The sequence below is a fragment of the Rana temporaria genome, chromosome 4, assembly GCF_905171775.1.
Source record: "Rana temporaria chromosome 4, aRanTem1.1, whole genome shotgun sequence".
Taxonomy (NCBI): Eukaryota; Metazoa; Chordata; class Amphibia; order Anura; family Ranidae; genus Rana; species Rana temporaria.
The window spans coordinates 204389550-204413703 of record NC_053492.1 but is presented as its reverse complement, the minus strand read 5'-3'; the positions used below and the strand labels follow the sequence as shown (position 1 = coordinate 204413703).

At 44.0% G+C, this 24154-nt stretch overlaps 1 protein-coding gene across 1 annotated transcript; it reads left to right on the top strand.

The window, feature by feature from the left end:
* Window positions 1-3320: 3320 nt before the first annotated feature.
* Window positions 3321-23937, top strand: FYTTD1 (forty-two-three domain containing 1). The gene is made up of 9 exons (XM_040349735.1): window positions 3321-3613; window positions 11410-11523; window positions 14979-15097; window positions 17250-17344; window positions 18388-18484; window positions 19683-19744; window positions 22490-22564; window positions 22657-22768; window positions 22867-23937. Exons 1-9 carry the CDS (start codon window positions 3556-3558, stop codon window positions 22960-22962), a joined length of 828 nt encoding a protein of 275 aa, XP_040205669.1. The 5' UTR covers window positions 3321-3555; the 3' UTR covers window positions 22963-23937.
* Window positions 23938-24154: the final 217 nt, after the last annotated feature.

The window sequence follows — 24154 nt, the reverse complement described above, 5'->3', positions numbered from 1 at the left end:
TGAGAGCCGGTTCACACTGGGGCGGCACAACTTTGGGGGCGACTCGGCAAGGCGTCCTGAAGACGACTTCAGAGGCGACTTGCAAAATGACTTTTGTTTAGAAGTCAATGCAAGTCGCCCCCAAAGTCGTACAAGAACCTTTTTCTAAGTCGGAGCGAATTGCGTCGCTCCTATTAGAACGGTTCTATTGAATAGAATGGGATGCGACTTGTCAGGCGGCTAAGTCGCCTGACGAGTCGCCCCAGTGTGAACCGGCTCTTAAGGTGCTGTCTGTATGTGGCCATGCTGTGTAAAAGTCTCACACATGTGGTATCGCCATACTCGGGAGGAATAGCAGAATGTGTTTTGGGGTGTAATTTGTGGTATGCATATGCTGTGTGTTAGAAATAACCTGCTAATATGACAATTTAGTGAAAAAAAAAATAAAGAATTTTTTTTTTTGATTTTGCAAAGAATTGTGGGAAAAAATTACAACTTCAAAAAACTCAGCATGCCGTTTTCTAAATACCTTGGAATGTCTTCTTTCCAAAAAGGGGTCATTTGGGGGGTATTTGTACTTTTCTGGCATGTTAGGCCCCTTTCACATTGGACCTGTAGCCGCGGTGGCGGTATATCGCCGCTAAAAAAAGCGGCACTATACTGCCGGGATTGCCACGAGAATCGGCCGCTAGTGGTGCGGTATTAACCCCCACTAGCGGCCGATAAAGGGTTAATACTGCCCGCAATGCGCTTCAATAGAGGCGCATTGCGGGCGGTATTGCCGCGGTTTCCCATTGTTTTCTCCTGCCAGCGCATCGCCTCAGTGTGAAAGCCCTCCGGCTTTCGCATTGAGGTAGCTGGGCAGGAGTTTTTCAGGTGGTATAGCAGCGCTATATTTAGCGCTGTACCGCCTGAAAAACTCCTCAATGTGAAAGGGGTCTCAAGAAATGAGATAGGCCGTCAGTACTTCAGGTGTGATCAATTTTTCAGATATTGGCACCATAGCTTGTGGACTCTATAACTTTCACAAAGACCAAATAATATACACCAATTTGTATTTATGTTTACCAAAGATATGTAGCAGTATAAATTTTAGCCAAAATTTATGAAGAAAAATTACTAATTTGCAAAATTTTATAACAGAAACAAAGAAAAATTCATATTTTTACAGAATTTTCCGTCTTTTTTCTCTTATAGCGCAAAAAAATAAAAAACCCAACGGTGATTAAATACCACCAAAAGAAAGCTCTATTTGTGTGAAAAAAAGGACGAAAATTTCATATGGGTACAGTGTTGTATGACTAAGTAATTGTCATTCAAAATGTGAGAGCACCGAAAGCTGAACATTGGTCTGGTTATTAAGTGGGTTTAAGTGCCCAGTTGTCAAGTGGTTAAAACAGCCCACACACCTCTTAGTCTCTATTCACACCTGAGCGACAGCCGCGTTCGGCGGTAGCGGCGTATTTTGCCGCGAGTGTGAAACTTTCAATTTTTTTTTTTTTTTTGTTCAAAGTCTTCCCATTGCTGTCAATGGGCAAACGCCAATGTCACCTGAAAAAAGGGTCCGGGACTTTTTTTCAGGCGACAGGCGTTCGGCGTCTATGAGATGTGAACCATCTCCATAGACAGCAATGGGAATTCTCCCTTCTAGCGGCAGAAGCGTCCGGCGTCGGGCGTTTTGTCGCTCAGGTGTGAATGCAGCCTTATTCCTGTGGTAGTAGTTTCATTTTTGCATACTCTAATGTAGTGTATTATCCTTTGTTTCTCCGGGGGCCGCTCCCCTGGTGCCTTATTATACGCTATAGTCCGATGATGTATGTATGCTTGTTATCAATAATGAAAATTAATTGAAAGAAAAAAAAACGCAAAAAGCACTGCAGAATCTCTCTTATTCCCGGTTCCCCCACAGTTGCTCACCACTCCTAAGACTGATATTAGGTACTCATCTTCCCCACACACTTTCCCCAAACACTTTCCCCACCCTCTCCTACTCTTTCATTCTCCCCTTCTCTTTCTACATTTTCTTTCTATGCCTCCTTCGTTCACACAGGTTTTTATTAGGATTCTTTTAAGTATTCAGATGGGCTGGGATTACCTTTCGGTAGTTGAGCTGATTCACATAACTCCTCCTTCAATCCCTGCTAGCATGTCACGACTGTGGCGGGGGACCACACCTCAGGCACAGCATGATCCCTTCAGGTGTGGCCAAGCTCCAGCGGGACTTTAACCACCGCCGAATAACTACGGCAGGGTGGTTCCTTAACTCTGGGAGGACATTATATAACGTCCTCCCAGAATCGCGCACACGGAAGTCTCCATGACCGCCGGTTCACCCAAAAATCAACTTTCTGCCATTAGATCCAGCATACTGCTGATATCTGCAGTATGCTGTTTTTTTTTTTTTTTGTACTTATCGTTTTACCAGTCGTTGTTATCCGGCTCCAAGCGGGGATTTCTGCGGGGAATAGGCATTCCTAAGCCAAGCGGATTTGATTGACGGGCTGCTAAAGCACGTCACGCCTTCCGAGAATACCCGAGGTGACACTCGAGTGTTTACGGCGCCTGCGCCTGCCGTGTAGAGCTGACTGCGCAGGCGCCGTGAACATCCGAGTGTCACTTTGGGTATTTTCGGAAGGCGTGACTCGCTTTAGCAGCCCGTCAATCAACTCCGCTTGGCTTAGGAACGCCTATACCCGGAAGGAATCCCCGCTCGGAGCCGGATAACAACGGCTGATAAAACGATAAAAAAAAAAAAAAAAAAAAAACAGCATACTGCAGATGTCAGCAGTATGCTGGATCTAATGGCAGAAAGTTGATTTTTGGGTGAACCCCTGCTTTAAGTGTCCAATTTTTTTCCCTGCAATATCGCAGTCCCGCTACAAGTCACTGATCGCCGCCATTACTAGTAATGAAATAAAAAGAAATAAAAATATCCCATAGTTTGTAGACGCTACAACTTTTGCTCAAACCAATCAATATACGCTTATTGGTATATTTATTTTTACCAAAAACATGTAGCAGAATACATATTGGCCTAAACTGATAAAGATATTCAATTTTTTTTTATTTTTTATTGGATACGGTTAAAAAAAAATATTGTTCATAGCGCAAAAAATAAAAACCGCAGAGGTAATCAAAAACCACCAAAAGAAAGCTCTAATTGTGGGAACAAAATGACAAAAAAATGATTTGGATACAGAGTCGCACGACTCTTAGTTAAAGTAACGTGCTGTATCACTAAAAATGACCTGATCAAGAAGGTAGGGAGCTGAAGTGGTTAACAATTTTTCAGACAAACATCCATTCTTGTGCAATAACTTGGACACCGCGTGGAACGTAGCACACATGCGCACTTTCACCAAGAAGCCCGCCTTGAGTTGGGTACAGCAGCAGTATTCTCAGCCAGCAGAGGGCAGTGTGAGGGACCATTCCGGTTACGTGATTCCGGTTTTGCACTGAGTTGTTGGTTGAGGCCTAGTCACGGAAGATTGGGGCTGTAATAGAAGTACGGAGCGTGTTATCACCTACACGGGGAGAAGCAAGCTTGTGCAAGGAGCGTTGTAGGCGGACACCGGGATGGTGCCGCAAACAGCTAACATGGATGAAGTCATTGACAAGATCGACATGTCTCTTGGTATGTATGTGTATCACAGATAGGGGGGCAGTGGGTAGCCCAGATTATGTGGAGCGGGAAGACACTGACCATCCCCCTATATCTGGCAGTACACAGGGCCTTGTGTCCGCATTGAGCAGACATGACAGAGGCTCTTCATATGAGGTGCTGGTCTTCTGTCTCCTCCTCATTGAGCAGACATGACAGAGGCTCTTCATATGAGTCCCTGGTGGTCTGTGTCCTCCTCATTGAGCAGACATGACAGAGGCTCTTCATATGAGTCCCTGGTGGTCTGTGTCCTCCTCATTGAGCAGACATGACAGAGGCTCTTCATATGAGTCTATGAGGTCCTGGTCTTCTGTCTCCTTGTGTCCTCCTCATTGAGCAGACATGACAGAGGCTCTTCATATGAGTCTATGAGGTCCTGGTCTTCTGTGTCCTCCTCATTGAGCAGACATGACAGAGGCTCTTCATATGAGTCTATGAGGTCCTGGTCTCCTTGTGTCCTCCTCATTGAGCAGACATGACAGAGGCTCTTCATATGAGTCTATGAGGTCCTGGTCTTCTGTGTCCTCCTCATTGAGCAGACATGACAGAGGCTCTTCATATGAGTCTATGAGGTCCTGGTCTCCTTGTGTCCTCCTCATTGAGCAGACATGACAGAGGCTCTTCATATGAGTCTATGAGGTCCTGGTCTTCTGTGTCCTCCTCATTGAGCAGACATGACAGAGGCTCTTCATATGAGTCTATGAGGTCCTGGTCTTCTGTGTCCTCATTGAGCAGACATGACAGAGGCTCTTCATATGAGGTCCTGGTCTTCTGTCTCCTTGTGTCCTCCTCATTGAGCAGACATGACAGAGGCTCTTCATATGAGTCTATGAGGTCCTGGTCTTCTGTGTCCTCCTCATTGAGCAGACATGACAGAGGCTCTTCATATGAGTCTATGAGGTCCTGGTCTTCTGTGTCCTCATTGAGCAGACATGACAGAGGCTCTTCATATGAGGTCCTGGTCTTCTGTCTCCTTGTGTCCTCCTCATTGAGCAGACATGACAGAGGCTCTTCATATGAGTCTATGAGGTCCTGGTCTTCTGTCTCCTTGTGTCCTCCTCATTGAGCAGACATGACAGAGGCTCTTCATATGAGTCTATGAGGTCCTGGTCTCCTTGTGTCCTCCTCATTGAGCAGACATGACAGAGGCTCTTTATATGAGTCTATGAGGTCCTGGTCTTCTGTGTCCTCATTGAGCAGACATGACAGAGGCTCTTTATATGAGTCTATGAGGTCCTGGTCTTCTGTGTCCTCATTGAGCAGACATGACAGAGGCTCTTCATATGAGTCTATGAGGTCCTGGTCTCCTTGTGTCCTCCTCATTGAGCAGGCATGACAGAGGCTCTTCATATGAGTCTATGAGGTCCTGGTCTTCTGTGTCCTCATTGAGCAGACATGACAGAGGCTCTTCATATGAGTCTATGAGGTCCTGGTCTTCTGTGTCCTCCTCATTGAGCAGGCATGACAGAGTCTCTTCATATGAGTCTATGAGGTCCTGGTCTTCTGTGTCCTCATTGAGCAGACATGACATAGGCTCTTCATATGAGTCTATGAGGTCCTGGTCTTCTGTGTCCTCCTCATTGAGCAGACATGACAGAGGCTCTTCATATGAGTCTATGAGGTCCTGGTCTTCTGTGTCCTCCTCATTGAGCAGACATGACAGAGGCTCTTCATATGAGGTCCTGGTCTTCTGTCTCCTTGTGTCCTCCTCATTGAGCAGACATGACAGAGGCTCTTCATATGAGTCTATGAGGTCCTGGTCTTCTGTGTCCTCCTCATTGAGCAGACATGACAGAGGCTCTTCATATGAGGTCCTGGTCTTCTGTCTCCTTGTGTCCTCCTCATTGAGCAGACATGACAGAGGCTCTTCATATGAGTCTATGAGGTCCTGGTCTTCTGTGTCCTCATTGAGCAGACATGACAGAGGCTCTTCATATGAGGTCCTGGTCTCCTTGTGTCCTCCTCATTGAGCAGACATGACAGAGGCTCTTCATATGAGTCTGTGAGGTCCTGGTCTTCTGTGTCCTCATTGAGCAGACATGACAGAGGCTCTTCATATGAGTCTATGAGGTCCTGGTCTCCTTGTGTCCTCCTCATTGAGCAGGCATGACAGAGGCTCTTCATATGAGTCTATGAGGTCCTGGTCTTCTGTGTCCTCATTGAGCAGACATGACAGAGGCTCTTCATATGAGTCTATGAGGTCCTGGTCTTCTGTGTCCTCCTCATTGAGCAGGCATGACAGAGTCTCTTCATATGAGTCTATGAGGTCCTGGTCTTCTGTGTCCTCCTCATTGAGCAGACATGACATAGGCTCTTCATATGAGTCTATGAGGTCCTGGTCTTCTGTGTCCTCCTCATTGAGCAGACATGACAGAGGCTCTTCATATGAGTCTATGAGGTCCTGGTCTTCTGTGTCCTCCTCATTGAGCAGACATGACAGAGGCTCTTCATATGAGGTCCTGGTCTTCTGTCTCCTTGTGTCCTCCTCATTGAGCAGACATGACAGAGGCTCTTCATATGAGTCTATGAGGTCCTGGTCTTCTGTGTCCTCCTCATTGAGCAGACATGACAGAGGCTCTTCATATGAGGTCCTGGTCTTCTGTCTCCTTGTGTCCTCCTCATTGAGCAGACATGACAGAGGCTCTTCATATGAGTCTATGAGGTCCTGGTCTTCTGTGTCCTCATTGAGCAGACATGACAGAGGCTCTTCATATGAGGTCCTGGTCTCCTTGTGTCCTCCTCATTGAGCAGACATGACAGAGGCTCTTCATATGAGTCTGTGAGGTCCTGGTCTTCTGTGTCCTCATTGAGCAGACATGACAGAGGCTCTTCATATGAGTCTATGAGGTCCTGGTCTCCTTGTGTCCTCCTCATTGAGCAGGCATGACAGAGGCTCTTCATATGAGTCTATGAGGTCCTGGTCTTCTGTGTCCTCATTGAGCAGACATGACAGAGGCTCTTCATATGAGTCTATGAGGTCCTGGTCTTCTGTGTCCTCCTCATTGAGCAGGCATGACAGAGTCTCTTCATATGAGTCTATGAGGTCCTGGTCTTCTGTGTCCTCCTCATTGAGCAGACATGACATAGGCTCTTCATATGAGTCTATGAGGTCCTGGTCTTCTGTGTCCTCCTCATTGAGCAGACATGACAGAGGCTCTTCATATGAGTCTATGAGGTCCTGGTCTTCTGTGTCCTCCTCATTGAGCAGACATGACAGAGGCTCTTCATATGAGGTCCTGGTCTTCTGTCTCCTTGTGTCCTCCTCATTGAGCAGACATGACAGAGGCTCTTCATATGAGTCTATGAGGTCCTGGTCTTCTGTGTCCTCCTCATTGAGCAGACATGACAGAGGCTCTTCATATGAGGTCCTGGTCTTCTGTCTCCTTGTGTCCTCCTCATTGAGCAGACATGACAGAGGCTCTTCATATGAGTCTATGAGGTCCTGGTCTTCTGTGTCCTCATTGAGCAGACATGACAGAGGCTCTTCATATGAGGTCCTGGTCTCCTTGTGTCCTCCTCATTGAGCAGACATGACAGAGGCTCTTCATATGAGTCTGTGAGGTCCTGGTCTTCTGTGTCCTCCTCATTGAGCAGGCATGACAGAGTCTCTTCATATGAGTCTATGAGGTCCTGGTCTTCTGTGTCCTCGTCATTGAGCAGACATGACAGAGGCTCTTCATATGAGTCTATGAGGTCCTGGTCTTCTGTGTCCTCCTCATTGAGCAGACATGACAGAGGCTCTTCATATGAGTCTATGAGGTCCTGGTGGTCTGTCTGTCTTCCTGTGTCAGTAGCTGGAAATCTCATTCACACTGCCCAGGCTGCTGGTGACTGGACACTGCTTCCATCCTCCAGGGTACATGCAGATTTGTGCCATTGTTTTCACTTATTACTGTGCTTATTTATCCTCATGAGCATAATATACACAAAACGCCAGCTACACAGCGGGCGCCAGCTCCAAATTCGCACCATTAGGCCCCTTTCACATGGGAAATCCAATCAGGCCACTTTGTCTATTTCAGAAAGATCCGTGGATCCCTATAGACCAGCGGGTGTAAACAGACTTCTTTCTGTTTACACCCACCTACATCCAGGTCAGTTCCTGTCTGCAAACGCCCCCCCCCCCCCCCCCCACAAAATAACAGAAATGGAACCTTCTTCTTAAAGCGGAGATTTACCAAAAAATGGAACTTCTGCTTTTAGTGCAGGTGACCTCCTGACATGCCATATTTGGCGTGTCATTTTTTTTTTTGGGGGGGGCAGATACCTTCTTTTTAGATGGATCCAGCTCCCACTTCCTCTCGAGGTGCCGGAAGGAAGTTCACCTCTCATCTCTCTCTGCAATCATCTGGGACACGTCACATGTCGCCGGGCCAGTCACTGTGCATAGCACGTGCCTGACTGTGAAGCCACAGCTGGCTGCCCACAGTGACAATGTCGGTGCCGCAGAGAGGAGCAGAGCTGTGTACGCCTGCATCACTGGAACCTGGGACAGGCGAGTGTCCGATTAATAAAAGTCAGCAGCTACGCTTTTTGAAGCTGCTGACTTTTATATGGGTGCAACTCCACTTTAGTTAAAGCGGAGTTCCACTCAAAAGTGAAAGCTTCCCTTATCTGACCCCTCCAGTGCCACATTTGACACGTTTCTGGGAGGGGAAGCGGGTACCTGTTTTTGACAGGTACACGTCCCCACTTCTGAGAGAGATCATTTGGAAGTTTTGGTCCTCCCTCCTTCCCCAGCCTTTCAGAAAGCACAGCGCTCTTCACATATGCACAGTAGGAAACCCTCACCACGAATGGTGGCGGCAGCACCCGAGAGCCGATGGAAAGATCAGCTGAGGTGCCGACATTGCTGGATTCCAGGACATGTAGGTGTCCTAATATTAAAAGTCAGCAGCTTCGGTGTGTGTAGCTGCTGACTTTTTTAATATTTTGCTTGGGTGGGGGACGATGACGACGCAGAACTCCGCTTTAGCCCCCTTTCACATCGGCACGTTTTGACATATTAAATCGCAGCCTTTTGCCGGCAATGGCAGTGTTCCAATTGGTGTGACGCCACGCTGATTTCCACAAGTACTTCCTGCACCCCTTTTGGTGATTTCAATAGACATCTGTGAATGAACCCGCACAGATGTCTTTCAAATCGCCCCCGAACTTGCATTGAAATGCCGGTTTGAACAAGGGCTGAAGCAGATCTGATCGGAGGTTAGTCAGGTGTAAGGTCTGATTCACACCTATGCATTTTTTGTGCTTTTTGCATTTTGCAGATTTGCACTACAGTCCATTTAACATGGTTTCCTATGGAACACGTTCTGTAGTGCAAAAAGCACTAAAAATGCATAGATGTGAATCCAGCCTAAATGGACATTGAAGTCTGTCTACTCCCAGCCGCCTATAGAGAAGAGTGGACAAGAACAGATCTCACTCTGATCGCTCTGCCCTCTTTTTCTCTCCTTTCCCTATCTGTGTTGTCCGCCTGCTCTGCCCCAGTCAACAGGATCTGTGAGCTGATTGGAATGGAATCTGTAGAGCTTAGGCCACTGTAAAGTCAGTCGCACCCATTTAACCACTTCCCGCCCAGTCAATAGTATATTGATGTCCGGAAAGTGGTCGTGTTATCCTGACTGGACGTTTATTGACGTCCAGCAGGATAACATGCCGGCTCACGCCCGTGGAGGCGCGCAGCGATCAGTGATGCGGGGTGTCAGTCTGACACCCTGCATTTCCAAACTCGGTAAAGAGCCTCCGGCGGAGGCTCTTTACCACGTGATCAGCCGTGTCCAATCACGACTGATCACGATGTAAATAGGAAGAACCGTTGTGGGAACAAAATGATAAAAAAAAATTGTTTGGGTACAGCGTAGCATGACCGCGTAATTGTCATTCAAAGTGCGACAGCGCTGAAAATTGGCTTGGGCAGGAAGGTGAGTAAGTGCCTGGCATGGAAGTGGTTAACCACTTAAGACCCGGACCTTTAGGCAGCTAAAGGACCCAGCCAGGTTTTGTGATTCGGCACTACGTCGCTTTAATAGACAATTGCGCGGTTGTGCGACGTGGCTCCCAAACAAAATTGGCGTTTTTTTCCCCCACAAATGGAGCTTTTTTTTGGTGGTATTTGATCACCTCTGCGGTCTTTATTTTTTGCGCTATAAACAAAAATAGAGCGACAATTTTGAAAAAAACGCAATATTTTTTACTTTTTGCTATAATATCCCCCAAAAATATATAAACAAATTTTTTTTCCTCAGTTTTGGCCGATACATATTCTTCTACCTATTTTTGGTAAAGAAAATCACAATAAGCGTTTATCGGTTGGTTTGCGCAAAATTTTTAGCGTTTACAAAATGGGGCATAGTTTTATTGCATTTTTATTAATTTTTCTTTACTACTAATGGCGGCGATCAGCGTTTTTTTTTTTTTTTTTTCGTGACTGCGACATTATGGCGGACACTTCGGACAATTTTGACACATTTTTGGGACCATTGTCATTTTCACAGCAAAAAATGCATTTAAAATGCATTGTTTACTGTGAAAATGACAATTGCAGTTTGGGAGTTAACCACAAGGGGGGCGCTGATGGGGTTATGTATGACTTCATCTGTGTTTCTAACTGTAGCGGGGTGTGGCTGTAGGTGTGACGTCATCGATTGTGAATCCCTATATATAGGGAACACACGATCGATGACGGCGCCACAGTGAAGAACAGGGAAGCTGTTTACACACAGCTCTCCCCGTTCTTCAGCTCCGGGGACCGATTGCGGGACTCCCGCGGCGATTGGGTCCGTGAGTCCCGCAGAGTTTCGAGCCGGGTCGCGTGCACGTGCGACCCCACGGCTGGACTTAAAGGGCAACATACAGGAACGTTGATGTGCCCAGCCGTGCCATTCTGCCGACGTATATCGGCTTGAAGGGGTCCTTAAGTGGTTAACTCAAAAACAAAACCCACAGATTCTGTTCCTTTAAAGCATGTTACACAGCACAGTGTTTTTGTGCTGTGTAATTTGGCCACCTGTAATGCACTTCCACTTAGCAGCATTAGGGTCGTTAGTTCAAATCACAACCATCTGCCTGGTGTTTGCGCGAGTTTTATCTGGTATCCTCCCACGCACCAAAGACATGCTGGTCATATGAATAGGATGCTGGCTGTTGAATTCGCATCCTAAGCAGAGGTTTACTTATGCCTTACTTTCTTCGAGTTGTCAATAGTCTACTTACCAGCCCTTAGGTCCGGTAAGGAGATTTTTTTTTTCATAAAACACAGACACGGGGGCACTCTATTGGTATACAGAACGGATAGTATATAGATATATTTTTTATTCCTACAGCGGGGGATGGGGAAGCACTGTCGCTAGGTGACACGCAAAGAGGGGAGGAGGACAGAAGAGACAGACACAGGATAGCAGGCTGCAGATGATGGAGGCACACAAACAGACCACAATGTCAGGGTTCAGCAGCCATGATTATTGTGGTCTGTTTGTAGAGGGGAGGGTTTAGCCAGGCATTACAGGTGGCCAAATCACACAGCACAATTAAGTTCAGCTGCTGAAGAGGAGGTCAAAAACCTGGCTGAACTTTCTGGCAGAGCTTTCTAGATCATTAGATCAGTGAATGAAAATGACCCTTTGGCTGTTAAACATTTCCCATATATGTACTGCAAGTCTGTCTCTCGCTTGCCTGGAGAACTAACTACTGATAAATATTTTGCAATAACTATTCTAACGATGTCTGTGAACTTACAAAGTTTTTGTTGATATTATTTTTCCTGTTAGATGACATTATCAAACTGAACAAGGAAGAACAAAATAAAGCCGCCTTCAATGGGGGAGCGCAGACCAATTCCTTTCAGTGGTTTCAGAACAAATGGGGTTCTCGACAAGCAACAGGTAAAAAAAATCATCGCTACCTAGGTAATTTTACAATAAGGCAGGTTCACTGCCCCGAATGGACCTTGAGTGTGTTCAGGGCTGTGCACCCGCATTGATGTCACATTTGGGAGCAGCGGTTATGCCCGTGCAGCCACTACATCCCAAGTGACAGTAATGGGACTGCCAGCACGGGGACAAACGTAATGCTCCCATTCCGGTAAAACATTGCCCTGCATGTGGCCTAGATTAAAATGCCTCATGTAAATGAGGCCTTATGCCTAGTACACTCGATGAGAAAATCGGACGAAAAATAAAAAATTTCAGAGCGATCGATAATCTGATCATGAGTACACACCTTTTGGAAGCCGATCACGACAGTTCATGCAAAATTATCCAAAGGGACAAACCTGAAAGTTTTTCTCGTATGATAACAGAACAAACTATTTTCGTGTAATTGGTATAGTATTAGCCACAGGGCTGCATGACCAATCTCCCTTCAATCTGTGCCTACACTTAGAGTCCCGATGAGATTGGCGGCCGAAGAGGAAAGGTGCATGCTCGGGAAAAGTAGTCTGGTGAGCCGCGCACAGGCAGAGCAGCACATAGGTGCTCTCCTTACAATTCTTATTAAGCCATGGGACCTACAGTATAAATTACCACTCCGGTGCAGTGCTCACTGAAAGTTGCCCTGACATGAGAGCGACAGCCTTCTAGTTTGTGCCGTTTTCTTCTCTTGTGCTGTATGTAAGTGTCCAACAGTTTAGCCTGAGCACTGTGATCAGACTGGTCTCAATGTGTGCTGTGCGCTGTCAGTGTGCGCTGTGCTATGGTGTCAACGGCTGTGCAGTTGTGTGGATCTCAGCGCTGGATTGTACTCCCTCCCGCTGTGCTGCAGCTCCTCTCCTCACTGCCAGCCTGAATAAAAGGGGGAAGTGGGGACATGCAAGCGTGGAGCCGCACACACAGGCTCCTGATGATGAGATGAATGGGAGAGAGAGAGAGGATGGATGGGAGTTGCAGAGGAGACGGCAAGAGAATGGGGAAGAGACCCAGTTCTAGTACCCTGTCCCTCTGGTCTGTCCCCAGTGCCCTGTCCCATTTTGTTAAAGTTGTTGTTGGTAATATTTAATTTTGTAACTTGATTCTGCATAAAACATTGTCATTCCATGAGATAATCTACGAGGGCGTGTTTACGGGTGCAATTAGGCGCAGGGCAGTGTATGAATTAGGTGGGGCAACTGGTGGCGAGTAACTCTTGAGGCCTGGCTAGTAGCTCAGGACTTGAAATTTTGAGCCCTGGTATTAGTATGGGGAGAAAACGAGACCAAGATCACGCATGCTCGGAAATGAAAATACATGACATTGCTTCCGAAAGTTGTATGCTGTCGTACGAGAATTTTCGTAACTTTAGTAACCTATTTATTTTCAATATGAGATTAGCATGCAAACAAAAACCCAATGGCCTGGTTCACATCTATGCATTTTTAGTGCGTTTTAGGTTTTGCAGAAACGCTACAGTCCATTTAACCACTTAAGGATCCAGCTGCTTTCTGAGATTTGTTGTTTACAAGTTAAAAACTTTTTTTTTTAGCTAGAAAATTACTTAGATCCCCCAAACATTCTAACTTTTTTCCAACACCCTAGAGCAGGGATCCTCAAACTACGGCCCTCCAGCTGTTGTAGAACTACACATCCCATGAGGCATTGTAACACACTGACATTCACAGACATGGCTAGGCATGATGGGAATTGTAGTTCCTGAACAACTGGAGGGCCGTAGTTTGAAGACCCATGCCCTAGAGAATAAAATAGAGGGGGTTGCAATACTTTTTGTCATACCGTATTTGCGCAGCGGTTTTACAAGGGCACTTTTTTTAATGAAATAAGACAACAGTAAAGTTACCTCCCTTTTTTTTTATATTGTGTAAGATAAAGTTGTGTCAAGTAAATTGATACCGAACACCCGGAATGGCGACAAACTTTTACACTTAAAAATCTCCATAGGCGACGTTTAAAAAATTCTACAGGTTGCATGTTTTGAGTTATAGAGGAGGTCCAGGGCTAGAATTATTGCTCTACTGATCATGGCGATACCTCACATGTGTATTTTGAATACCGTTTTCATATGCGTTCGCTTCTGCACGCGTACCTTTTTTATTTTTACACTGTTCTTTAAAAAAAAAAAAAATGGTGTCACTTTTATTCCTATTACAAGGAATGTAAACATCCCTTGTAATAGAAAACAAGCATGACAGATCCTCGTAAATATGAGATCTGGGGTCAAAAAGACCTCACATCTCATATTTACTCTAAAATGCAATAAAAAAAAATTGACACTTTAAAAAAAAAAAAAAATGTCACTTTAAGAGCTATGGGCGGAAGTGACGTTTTGACGCCTCTTCCGCCCTGTAATGGTATAGAGCCAGGTCGGGGCCATCTTACCCCTCGTCTCCATACCCAGCCAGCAGAAGGATCTGGTCGCCTCCACTGCTGCCGACGGCTCCGGAAAGCGGCGGACAGCACCAGAGTGCGGCGGGGGAGGGGCCCTCTCCTGCCGCCGATTAAAAGTGATCTTGTGGCGAATCTGCAGAGACCACTTTTACCTTAAACCGAACCGCTCACTGAAGAAGAGGATACCGAGGTTATGGCACCTAGCTGCTACCATAACAAAGATATCCCTCTTCAAAGTGCCGACGTATATTGCCGTGAGCTGGTCCGGAAGTGGTTAACATGGTTTCCTATGGATGTAGTTCACATTTGTGCATTCTATGGAAAGGGCCAGGGATTTGTTTCTGGTTTTTAGTTCCATAGACTTCAATAGTTCAAAAAATGTGTATAGCAAAATGCACCTGGAATATGCAAACTGCATCCTGTGTAGGTGTGAATCGAGCCTTTAAGATTGTCTAGTCTGACTGATTAGCAGTAAAACTATACAGGTGGGCATCTGACAGCGTTGGGATTACCAGAGTAAGACCTTTTCAAACGAATGTTCCGATCGGTTCCAGTTTTTCAGCCAGGTCCAAGGGGAATATCCATTCTCCTCTATGGAGCGTTAGGTTTAAAGGGATGGAAGGTCCGTTTACATCCACCTACCTCCAATCCGATCCTCCAAAAACAAACTAAAGAGTCATCCATCCATTCCTTTCCATCTGGGCAGATCTGATTGGAGGGAGTCGGGTGTAAATGGACAGCCTGACTATTTACATCTAACTGCCCATAAAGGAGAGCAGGCTGTGTCCATGTCCGCTCTGCAAAAGTAGAACGACCGAATATCTGCTCAGTGGACAAATCCCCCACTGAGCAGTCCGCCCCATGTGAAAGGATCGTAACGGCTTCTCTGCACTGTCACTTATTTTTCCTCCTTGATGTATATGCATAACTACCCCTGTGAATCCCAACTGTGTGGGCATGGTTATATTGTAGTTATAAATGGATGTATAACCTAACTGGAACATTTTCATTTATTTGTTCAGACAATGGCATACAGGGAAGGAAAAATGGCACGTTCGGGGTTAAAACCGGCTTGGCATTACGGAAAATGAATTCATGGAAAGGTGTCAGCCCGCTAAACCGCCCTCCACTTAGCCTAAGGGTAAGCAGTTTCTGCCTTCTTTTTGTGCCTTTTGTATACTTCCGTATAGCGCAGTGGGCTCCAGTTCCTTCCTAAAATGTTAGTTGCTTGGCTGCCATGCTAATGCTTTGGTTTTTGTACTTTGAGTTGGGCCGACCATACATGGTTTGAATATTGGCTGGTTCAGCAGGAACCAGCCTAGGTTCAAACCATTAGAGGGCAGACTGAATATACCAAGTTGATTGATTCAAATTGGGTACAACCAGCCTGTCGGATTTACTTTAAACTTTCACAAGAAGCTGCTATAGCCACTAGCGATAATCGTGGTCTTCTCCCAGCTGGGACGGCTTCCCCAGTTGCAGCCCGCTGAATAAATAAAGTTCCATGGGCGTGTCTACAGGCCAGAGCTTGGGAGGCAGAGTCGAGATGCCGCACCCAATGCAGTATATTCACAGCGGGTAGCTGAGCTGTCTGTGATAAAAATTAATTTCCCAAACTCGGTGTGGGAGAAGACCTGATTGGGACAGCTGACAACAGTCTATGAATGTACCTGGAGCTTTGGGAATGTTGGCAATTATATGAGTGAGTTCAGCTAGATTAGAGTGCGACTTTGTTCCAATTTTGCTTGTGTTTTTGCTCACTTTGATTGTGCAAAGAGCTTTGGAAACAGCAGGTCAAATCGCACACTGAATCTCACCGCTCATGTGTTACTCAGGGCTGATGGTCATGGTCCAGAGGAGCTAAGCTGGCAGAAAGTGCCATTACAGACACTTCCAGCTCCGAGCTCTGTCATGCTGAGGCTGCTCATGCATGAGTCTCTTCTGCATGTCTGTAAATCAAAGGGGAGGGGGCGTGGTGACTTTTTTTTTTTTTCTCCTGTTGCAAATCGGGGAGGTTTACAGATTACGGGCTGCTCTTTTCCAAGCCAGAGTGAGCACTTGTGCTGCTTTGCGGAGTATGCTACAATGTTCAGTTAAATTTTTTGCAACCACTTGCCGACGGCTACCCATCATATGACGTCCTGGGCTATATCTGAATGATGCCTGCAGTTTCATGCATCATTCAGATAAAATGACCGCCATTGTATTCTCTAGGGTCTCTGCTAAAAACATATATAATGTTTGGGGGTTCTATGTAATTTTCTGGCAAATAAATGATGATTTTTACATGTAGGAGAGAAATGTCAGAATTTGCCTGGTTGGCAAGTGGTTAATGGCTCCTCATTTAAAGACCCCCCCCCCCCCCCCTTTTTTCGTCTTGTACGTTAATCAAATGTGCCATTGACTTTCACGTTCTATTTCATAAACGGACGTATACACTGATGTATGTAATCGCATACTTAAATGGACATATAATGATTTGTACTGATAGTAATGGGTATCCATCTGCATTCCCATTGGAATATATTACTGTCCATTTCCCATCCACAAAAATGGTAGAAAAACAGAAGAACATAACACTAGGGCTGCAACTAACGATTATTTTCATAATCGATTAGTTGGCCGATTATTGTTTCGATTAATCTGATAATAGCCTTAAAAAATAAATAAAAAAATTAGATATTTTTTTTCTTTGGGCCAATTTGTTGTTGGGCAGATTACAAAACACAAATTGCCGCAAAAACACATTGCATGCTTTTCTGCAGCTTCTCCATTGAAGTATATTGAACCAATAAAAAAAAAATAGCACCGTTTTGCGTTAAGTCCTTGCCCTTTCCAAATACTCAGCAGCTGAAAAAAAAATCATGGATGTGAACGTGTCCCATAGGAACATGTAAATAAACTGTAGTGTGTTTCTGCAAAAAACAGAGGTGTGAACCCAGGCCTGAGATGTTTAGTAACATAATGGGGTTAAAAAAACAAAGAGCAAATAATCGCTACTGTAAGGGGTTCATTTTTTTTACTGTGGGACAGTGACTGTAATATTTACAGTAGCGATTTGCTTTTTGTACTATAAAGGGCTCATTTTATTTTTTTAACCCCATTATGTTACTGGCCGATTAATCGATTATGAAAATTGTAATCGAATAAATTCATAATCGATTCGTTGTTTCGGCCCTACAGAACACCTGTTGAAGGAGACTTGAAGGGGAGGGGGCATTGTCTATACAGTTGTAGAATTCTCAAATAAAAAAAGTATTCTAACTATATTGCCTTTTAATCATTTTATGAAGAATTCAGAAGGTCAATGGTCACCCTTCAGGAGGCGAACAAATCTTTCAAGACGTCTAGGGTTTGTACCTTCTACGAAGAGAAATTATTTTCATAGGTAAGGTGGATATGCAAGTGTTTTAACCTCATGTCAAGGCAGTCTCTAACTTTTTAGGGATCTGTTCACTACGCATTTAATTCTGCTTTTTATCATCAACTTTGGCTGTGTTTTTATCGGTGCTTTGCTGCCTCTAGCATGTGTTTTGGGGTTTTTAATTCTACGTTAAAGTATAATTAAAAAGTTTTTTGATAGAGTGGAAAGGGATTAGAACATATGTCATATATATGTTTTATTTTACTTTTTTCTGTGTCCATTAGGGAAAATCCCAAATTTTGGGTTGTCACCAGAACAGCATTGGAAGGGACAACTTCCAATGGGGACACCTGTTCTGGTGACCCAGTTGATATCCAGGAACTCATTCACTTTGGAGGTATTTCCTCTCTCTTTTCCTATTTTGGCTATAAGACAGGAAGTGGAGGGAAATTTCTCTAATGGGACACAGATGGCCATATATCTAACAGGGTTTATAACCCTCCCTTCCTCTATCCAAAGTGGGAAAATACTTTTGCCTTTAGTTCTACTTTAAAATAGAACTAAACACTCCCATCCTTTGAGCGTGAATCAGGGCCGTATTTGACCATCCCCAGACAGGTTGTCAGGATCAATCAAGGATGTGTGCGGCATGGACAGAGCTCAGGCGACTCACGTCCTCCCATCCCGGTCGTACTGAATATTTCACTTCTCGTGAATTAGTGTATGGAAACTCTGTGGGTGATAAAGCTGAACTCCTGCCTTACCTCCAGTTTACCTACTGTACAGGCTTCTCTTCTGTACTAAAATTGCCCACGGGCTGCTGGAAGGTTTTTAGGGAGCTATACACAGCACCCTACTGGCCCCAACTGCTTGCATAACGAACCACAGAGGCCCATTAATGTCACTGGGCCTAAAATAACATATGTAATGAAAATGGCTAGGTTTTATTGAATTTAATTAGTGTGTTGTTGATTGGGGGTGGGAGCAAATTAAACATCGGCTTTAGGATTCAGACTCTTTCTCAGTAGTAATCTTCTTCTTATCTTTTTATTTTTTTTACACTGCAGTAGTTATACTCAAGCATCTACTTTTAGAAGAGGACTAAGGACAAATCAACAAAGAGACCAACGACAAGCAACATATTTCCAGAAGAGAGGCATAAAGGTAATGAAATTCGCAAAAACTACAAAGTCTAAATGTTTGTTAGGCAACAGCTAGCGTTATGTAACATAATTGTAGATGTTGTACTAGAAAGGCAGAAATAGAAAATCAGAAATGTTGTCTGATCTGATGGCAGATAATATAGAGCATTAATTACAGTACTCCTTTAGGTTAGATTCACATTAAGGCCCTGCAACCAGCATTTTGTACCGGCATGGAGGCCCTTCTATTTGAATAGGCTGCCCCACCTCCTGCAATGCAGAAAAAGGCCCCTTACGCCATTTCTGGAATCGCAGCTTGCATGGAAACCACAAGTGCAGTGCGGTTTCCAGTGCGTGCGGCATGCAGGATTTTTGTCACCCGCACGCATCTAGTGAACTTTTCTGTGTGTGGCTGCAGAAGCCACCAGCACAGATGTCAACCTAGTCTTGTGTAAGATGGTTTAAAAAAACAGAACTACACATACTGGGGAAATATTTATCCATCCCCACTGGATACCTCAATTTTGTAGAAAAGCACTACTAATGGCATTAAGCAAAGGGTAGCAAGTACAAAAATCCTATTTTCCACTTATCCTCTTGAGGGGCAAGGAAGTACCATGCTGTCAGAACATCCAAATGCAGTTAGCTGAGGGGAGATGGGAAACAGCAACACCTGTAGCAGGCTCAATAATAGCAGAACTAGAGGACTACCTAAGGACCAACATTTAAAGCTGAAACTATATGAGGCCAAACCCTGCATATATAATATTCATTTTTTTAAAGTTTTGTGGGCCCTTTAGGGTTTTACCTAGGGGATCACTTCTGACAAGTTCTCAGAGAGGGGAGCCTGAAGTTTCACAGGAGAGCTCTGCAAGTCTGCCTATATGGAATGTGGGTGTGTGCCTTTCCTCCAATCAGCAATCTCCCAATGTAATCCAAGCTGCACTGACTACAGCTACACTGACTGCAGGATGAGGAAGTAAACATTTCTTGACAAGATGTAAGAATTCTAAAGAATATAGAAAGGGGAAGACGGCAGATATACATGTAAAACTTAGGTATGGAGATTTGTTTCATCTCCGTGTACCATCTGAGGCTGTTCACTTCACTGGGTATATGTGAGGGTTTACATACACTTTAAATAAAAATACTATAGAGGTTTTCCTTATGCTTTTATATATTCCTGTAGGTTCAGACTAATGCTTTATATATTTCTGTAGGTTCAGGCTACTATGGACGTAGAGCAGCTTGAAGAGTTGCCAGAATTAACGAGGACTCATCCGTAAGTAGCTAGCACTGTACAGCTCCTTTAGCAGTTGCTTAACTAGTTAGTTACCGACCGCCCACCGTCGTTATACGTCGGCACTTTAAAGATGGATATCTCGGTAACGGCAGCAGCTGCTGCCACAACCGAGATATCCATCTCTTCAGTGGGCGGTCCTGTCAACGATAACGGCGGTCTCCGCGGCGGATTCGCGCCCTCCGCCGCTTACCGGCTGCTGACTGGGGACGCGAGTGAGTGAAAAATGTCCTTCACCCGTCCCCATAGCTCTGCTGGGTGGATGTAACGTCAGTCCCGCCCAGCGTCTTAAAGAAACTTTTTTTTTTGTCATTTGAAAAAAATGACAGTTTCAATTTTTTTTTTTTTTTTTTTTTTTGCATTTAAGCCTAAATATGAGATGTGAGGTCTTTTTGACCCCAGATCTCATATTTAAGAGGACCTGTCGTGCTTTTTTCTATTACAAGGGATGTTTACATTCCTTGTAATAGGAATAAAAGTGATCATTTTTTTTTTTTTATTTCAGTGTTAAAAATTGTAAAATAAAAATAAATACGAAAACAAAAACAGAAGCGTACTCATACGCGAGTAGCGCCCGCATATGAAAACGGTGTTCAAACCACACAAGTGAGGTATCGCCGCGATCGACCTACTCTGTAACTCAAAAAATGCAACCTGTAGAATTTTTTAAACGTTGCCTATCGAGATTTTTTAGGGTAAAAGTTTGACACCATGCCACGAGCGGGCGCAATTATCTTTCACAATATGTAAAAAAATTGGGCCAATTTTATTGTTGTCTTATTTTTTGATTTAAAAAAGTGAATTTTTTCCAAAAAAGTGCGCTTGTAAGACCGCTGCGCAAATACGGTGTGACAAAGTATTGCAATGACTGCCATTTTATTCTCTAGGGTGTTAGAAAAAAATATATATAATGTTTGGGGGTTTTAAGTAATTTTATAGCAAAAAAAATGTTTTAGTCTCGTAAACACCGAATCTGAAAAACAGGCTCGGGGCTTAACTAGTTAAACCACAAAGAAGGCTCAGTAGTGCAGTAAACCTGTGTTTTTTTTTTTTTTGTTTTTTTTTTATGTTTTTTTTACGTTCAGCCTGTACAATACTGTAAGATGTTTGTTGCAGAAGAAGAAAAGTTGATGCATATTCCGTAGAAGATATTCTTTTGCCTGTTTGTCTAATAAAGTGCGTGCCCTTCTACACAGGCAGACAAATGTGTTGCCACTAGTGTTCTATTAATTGTACAGCCATCGATTTAGCTCTGTGTCAAATGAAAATTGGCTCAAATAGGGCTTCAACACTCAAACTTTTTGATACTCAAGTCTACACCTATACGAAATGTCATGTTTTTCTGGCATGAGGATGCATTGGTGTTCCATGCATCTGCGTGCAGGCAGTCTGATTTTTGTCAATTGACACAAAGGCTGCCCAGATACTGCTGCTGCACCGATTTGACATCCATACAGGCGCTTGTCACCGAATTACTATGTTTGCATTTGGCGACATGCACCCACACCAAAACTGATGTCGAATTGGGAGTCCCCACTGCATCCCAATTGATGTGAATGTGACTGCCTGTATGCTAATGCACTGAACAACACTTGTTTGTCCTATGTGGGCAAACGCAGCCCTCACACAGTTGTATGCCTAAGTACTCTCATGTCTACAAGGCCTTATAATATATAGAAATTTAACAGTGTTGTGCTGCCATATGTGTATAATACACAACTCAAATGTGTATAAATGTTGTAAAACCATTAATTAGAACATTAATCAAAAGCTACAAAACAAATATAATCATACAGTGTGAGTGCAAGAATCTAGTGCACAAGATAGGAAAAAGTGTTCACATAAAATTGAGTCCAAGGAAATTCCATTAGGTAGTGATGCAAACAGTTCCAGGTGGCTCTTATTTCAACTTCAGTGAATTAACACTTGGGCCCCTTTCACACGGGTGGACCGTTCAGGTCCGCCTGTCGGTTTATTCGGTGGACCTGAATGGGCGCTCCATGCTTGTCTATGGAGCATCGGATGTCGGCGGTGACCATGTCCGCTGACATCCGATCTGATAAAATCGGACGGATGGCGATACGTTACCATCCGTCCTATCGGATCGGGTGAGATCTGATGAAAACGGACATGCTGTTCGTTTTCGCCCGATCTCTCCATAGACAAGCAGCGGCGCTTAACAAGGCCCTCGGTGAGCAGAGAGGGACCTGTCATCCGCCAGCTCAGCGGAGATCAACGGAGAGATCTCCTGCTGAGCTGGCGGACGCCGCTGACGGATCCGTCCCTGTGTGGAAGGGGCCTTGGTGCTCCCCTTCCAGTTCAAACGCACCTAGGGCCTGATTTACTAAGGCCCCATGTACGCTGCTGCTAAACGGACGATCAGAGGCAGTTGGACACTTTTTTTTTTTTTTTTTTTCCAACTGCCCCTGAACTCATTTAATGTTATCTTCTGTGTACATCATTTTTAGGAAGTTGTGTTTTATAGGCTTTTTTTTTTTTTTTTTTTAAGGCAAAAGAGTTCAGGCACCAAAGTTTCCCACATTTCAGACGCCAAAGGCGGCATGTAAACGTGGCAAAAATTATGTTTTAAACGTGGCTTACTATCTGTCAATTTTAATCATTTAGGAGCAAGCGTCCCATGTACTTTATGCTGTATTTAGTTTCCCTCTGTACATGCTCAAACAAGCAAGAACATGTTGTAGCAAATTATATTTTACTTTATTCTAGTTGGAGGACATCTATGAACAGCAGTGGCATTCTGACAGTATCCATCGATAATCCTACTGCAGCTTTGCTCCCTAGGTTTGTGTTTTAAATATAAAGAATATCCTTCTTTTTTTTTTTTTTTTTTATGCAGATTTTGGATTTACCCAAGTTTGATTTTTATTCTATAGTACAAGATTGCCTCGACCCCCACTGCCCTTTTTGTTGAAAAAGGAGGGTTCGGAGCCTAAGATCCCCAAAGGAGTCCCTTTAGACTTTGATATAAACAGCGTTGTAAAACAGGTATGTCATTACCTGATTGAAAACTAAACTCTTACTTACTGTGTTACTTTCAAGTATAAAAAAAAAGTTCTTACTGGTTTTTTCTTTTTGTTTTCTAGACTGGGATCACATTAAATGAACGTTTCAAGATTCTAAAAGAACAAAGACTGTCTCAGTCTATGAGCAAAGGCAGCAGATTTGTGACTGTAGGATGAGGCCTGTTTTGTGCCTAGGATTGTTGTGTTTACGTTCCTGTTTTTTGTTTTTTCACTTGGCTTTAACAGCAGAGACGAAGACTTGTGTCTCCTATGCTGAGGATGCGGCTCCTCCGTTCCTTATTTTTTGAGATAAACGAAGTGGGAAAACTTTTGTATTGTTTTTACTGTAAATACACAAAGGAACATTTGACCATAGAAAAGTGAAGCGTGACTTGGAATTGTTTAGCTCAGGTTCTCTTCTAATGTTTTTCTGAAGAACCAAGATGAGTACAGAGTACATAGTCACTACTTTTGATTTGACGGACATAAATATTTCCATACTAAGATGTAGAATTGTTTTTTTTATTTTTCCTTTATTGTTATTGTACAGTTTTAATGTACAGTTTTATTTATGCTTTATACCGTGCCCCACCTAACTGATAATTGATGGCTAAAATGACTCCTAAAAACAAGGCAAGACATTGTTCAACATAAATATGGTTTCATCCGCATGAAGAGCTTCAGTAGAAGTCCTGTTACTGCATTTCTATTACTCATGAAAACTGAGGTAATGTCCACTGAGTGCTTCTGGCACTCTTTCAGTTGCGTTTGTTGGGTCCAGTTTAACTGTCTTTGACATCCTGTTGCTAACCCTATTTGAAGAATAAAGGTATTTGCGGTGTTTTTGTTCAGAGCCAAAGCACACCTTTTGGAATGTTAAGAATACCACAAATGAGAAGTATACTGCGAAATACAGCGTAGCATTTGTGAAATTCTGGAAGATTTGTTAACAAGTGTCATTGGGATGTTGTGTCCCCCCCCCGCCTGAGCTGAGGTTCTAGGCTTGCAGCACCCCTATGGAAGATGCTTTCCATAACGTTTGTTCAAAATGTTGAATGACCCTTTTGCTATGATTGTTCAATTCAGTTGAGGAAACCATGTTGTATATCTTATCTTTCCTTTCTTTTACAAAATAAAAGGTTATGCACAACTGATTGTTTGCACTGCGAATGAGTTACATTTCAGAGCTTCTATATTTATATTCAAGTATTGGATTACAATTCACTGGGCTCTGGTCAGTAAAATGTTTCTTTCAGCAGAGGTCCAAATCCCACATTTGTGCTATGACTCAGATCCTTTACATTATAGCCCTATCCCTTTCACATCATTCCCTTTACGTATTAAATCCCCCTTGACATCACAGTCCTCC

What these genes read in the sequence shown, in the direction of transcription:
- FYTTD1 (XM_040349735.1), top strand. Translation starts at nt 3,556, where the DNA reads ATGGTGCCGCAAACAGCTAACATGGATGAAGTCATTGACAAGATCGAC. An exon ending in GAATTAACGAGGACTCATCC is followed by an intron (nt 19,745 to 22,489) that starts GTAAGTAGCTAG and finishes ACTTTATTCTAG; the next exon opens with TTGGAGGACATCTATGAACA. An exon ending in TAAACAGCGTTGTAAAACAG is followed by an intron (nt 22,769 to 22,866) that starts GTATGTCATTAC and finishes TTTGTTTTCTAG; the next exon opens with ACTGGGATCACATTAAATGA.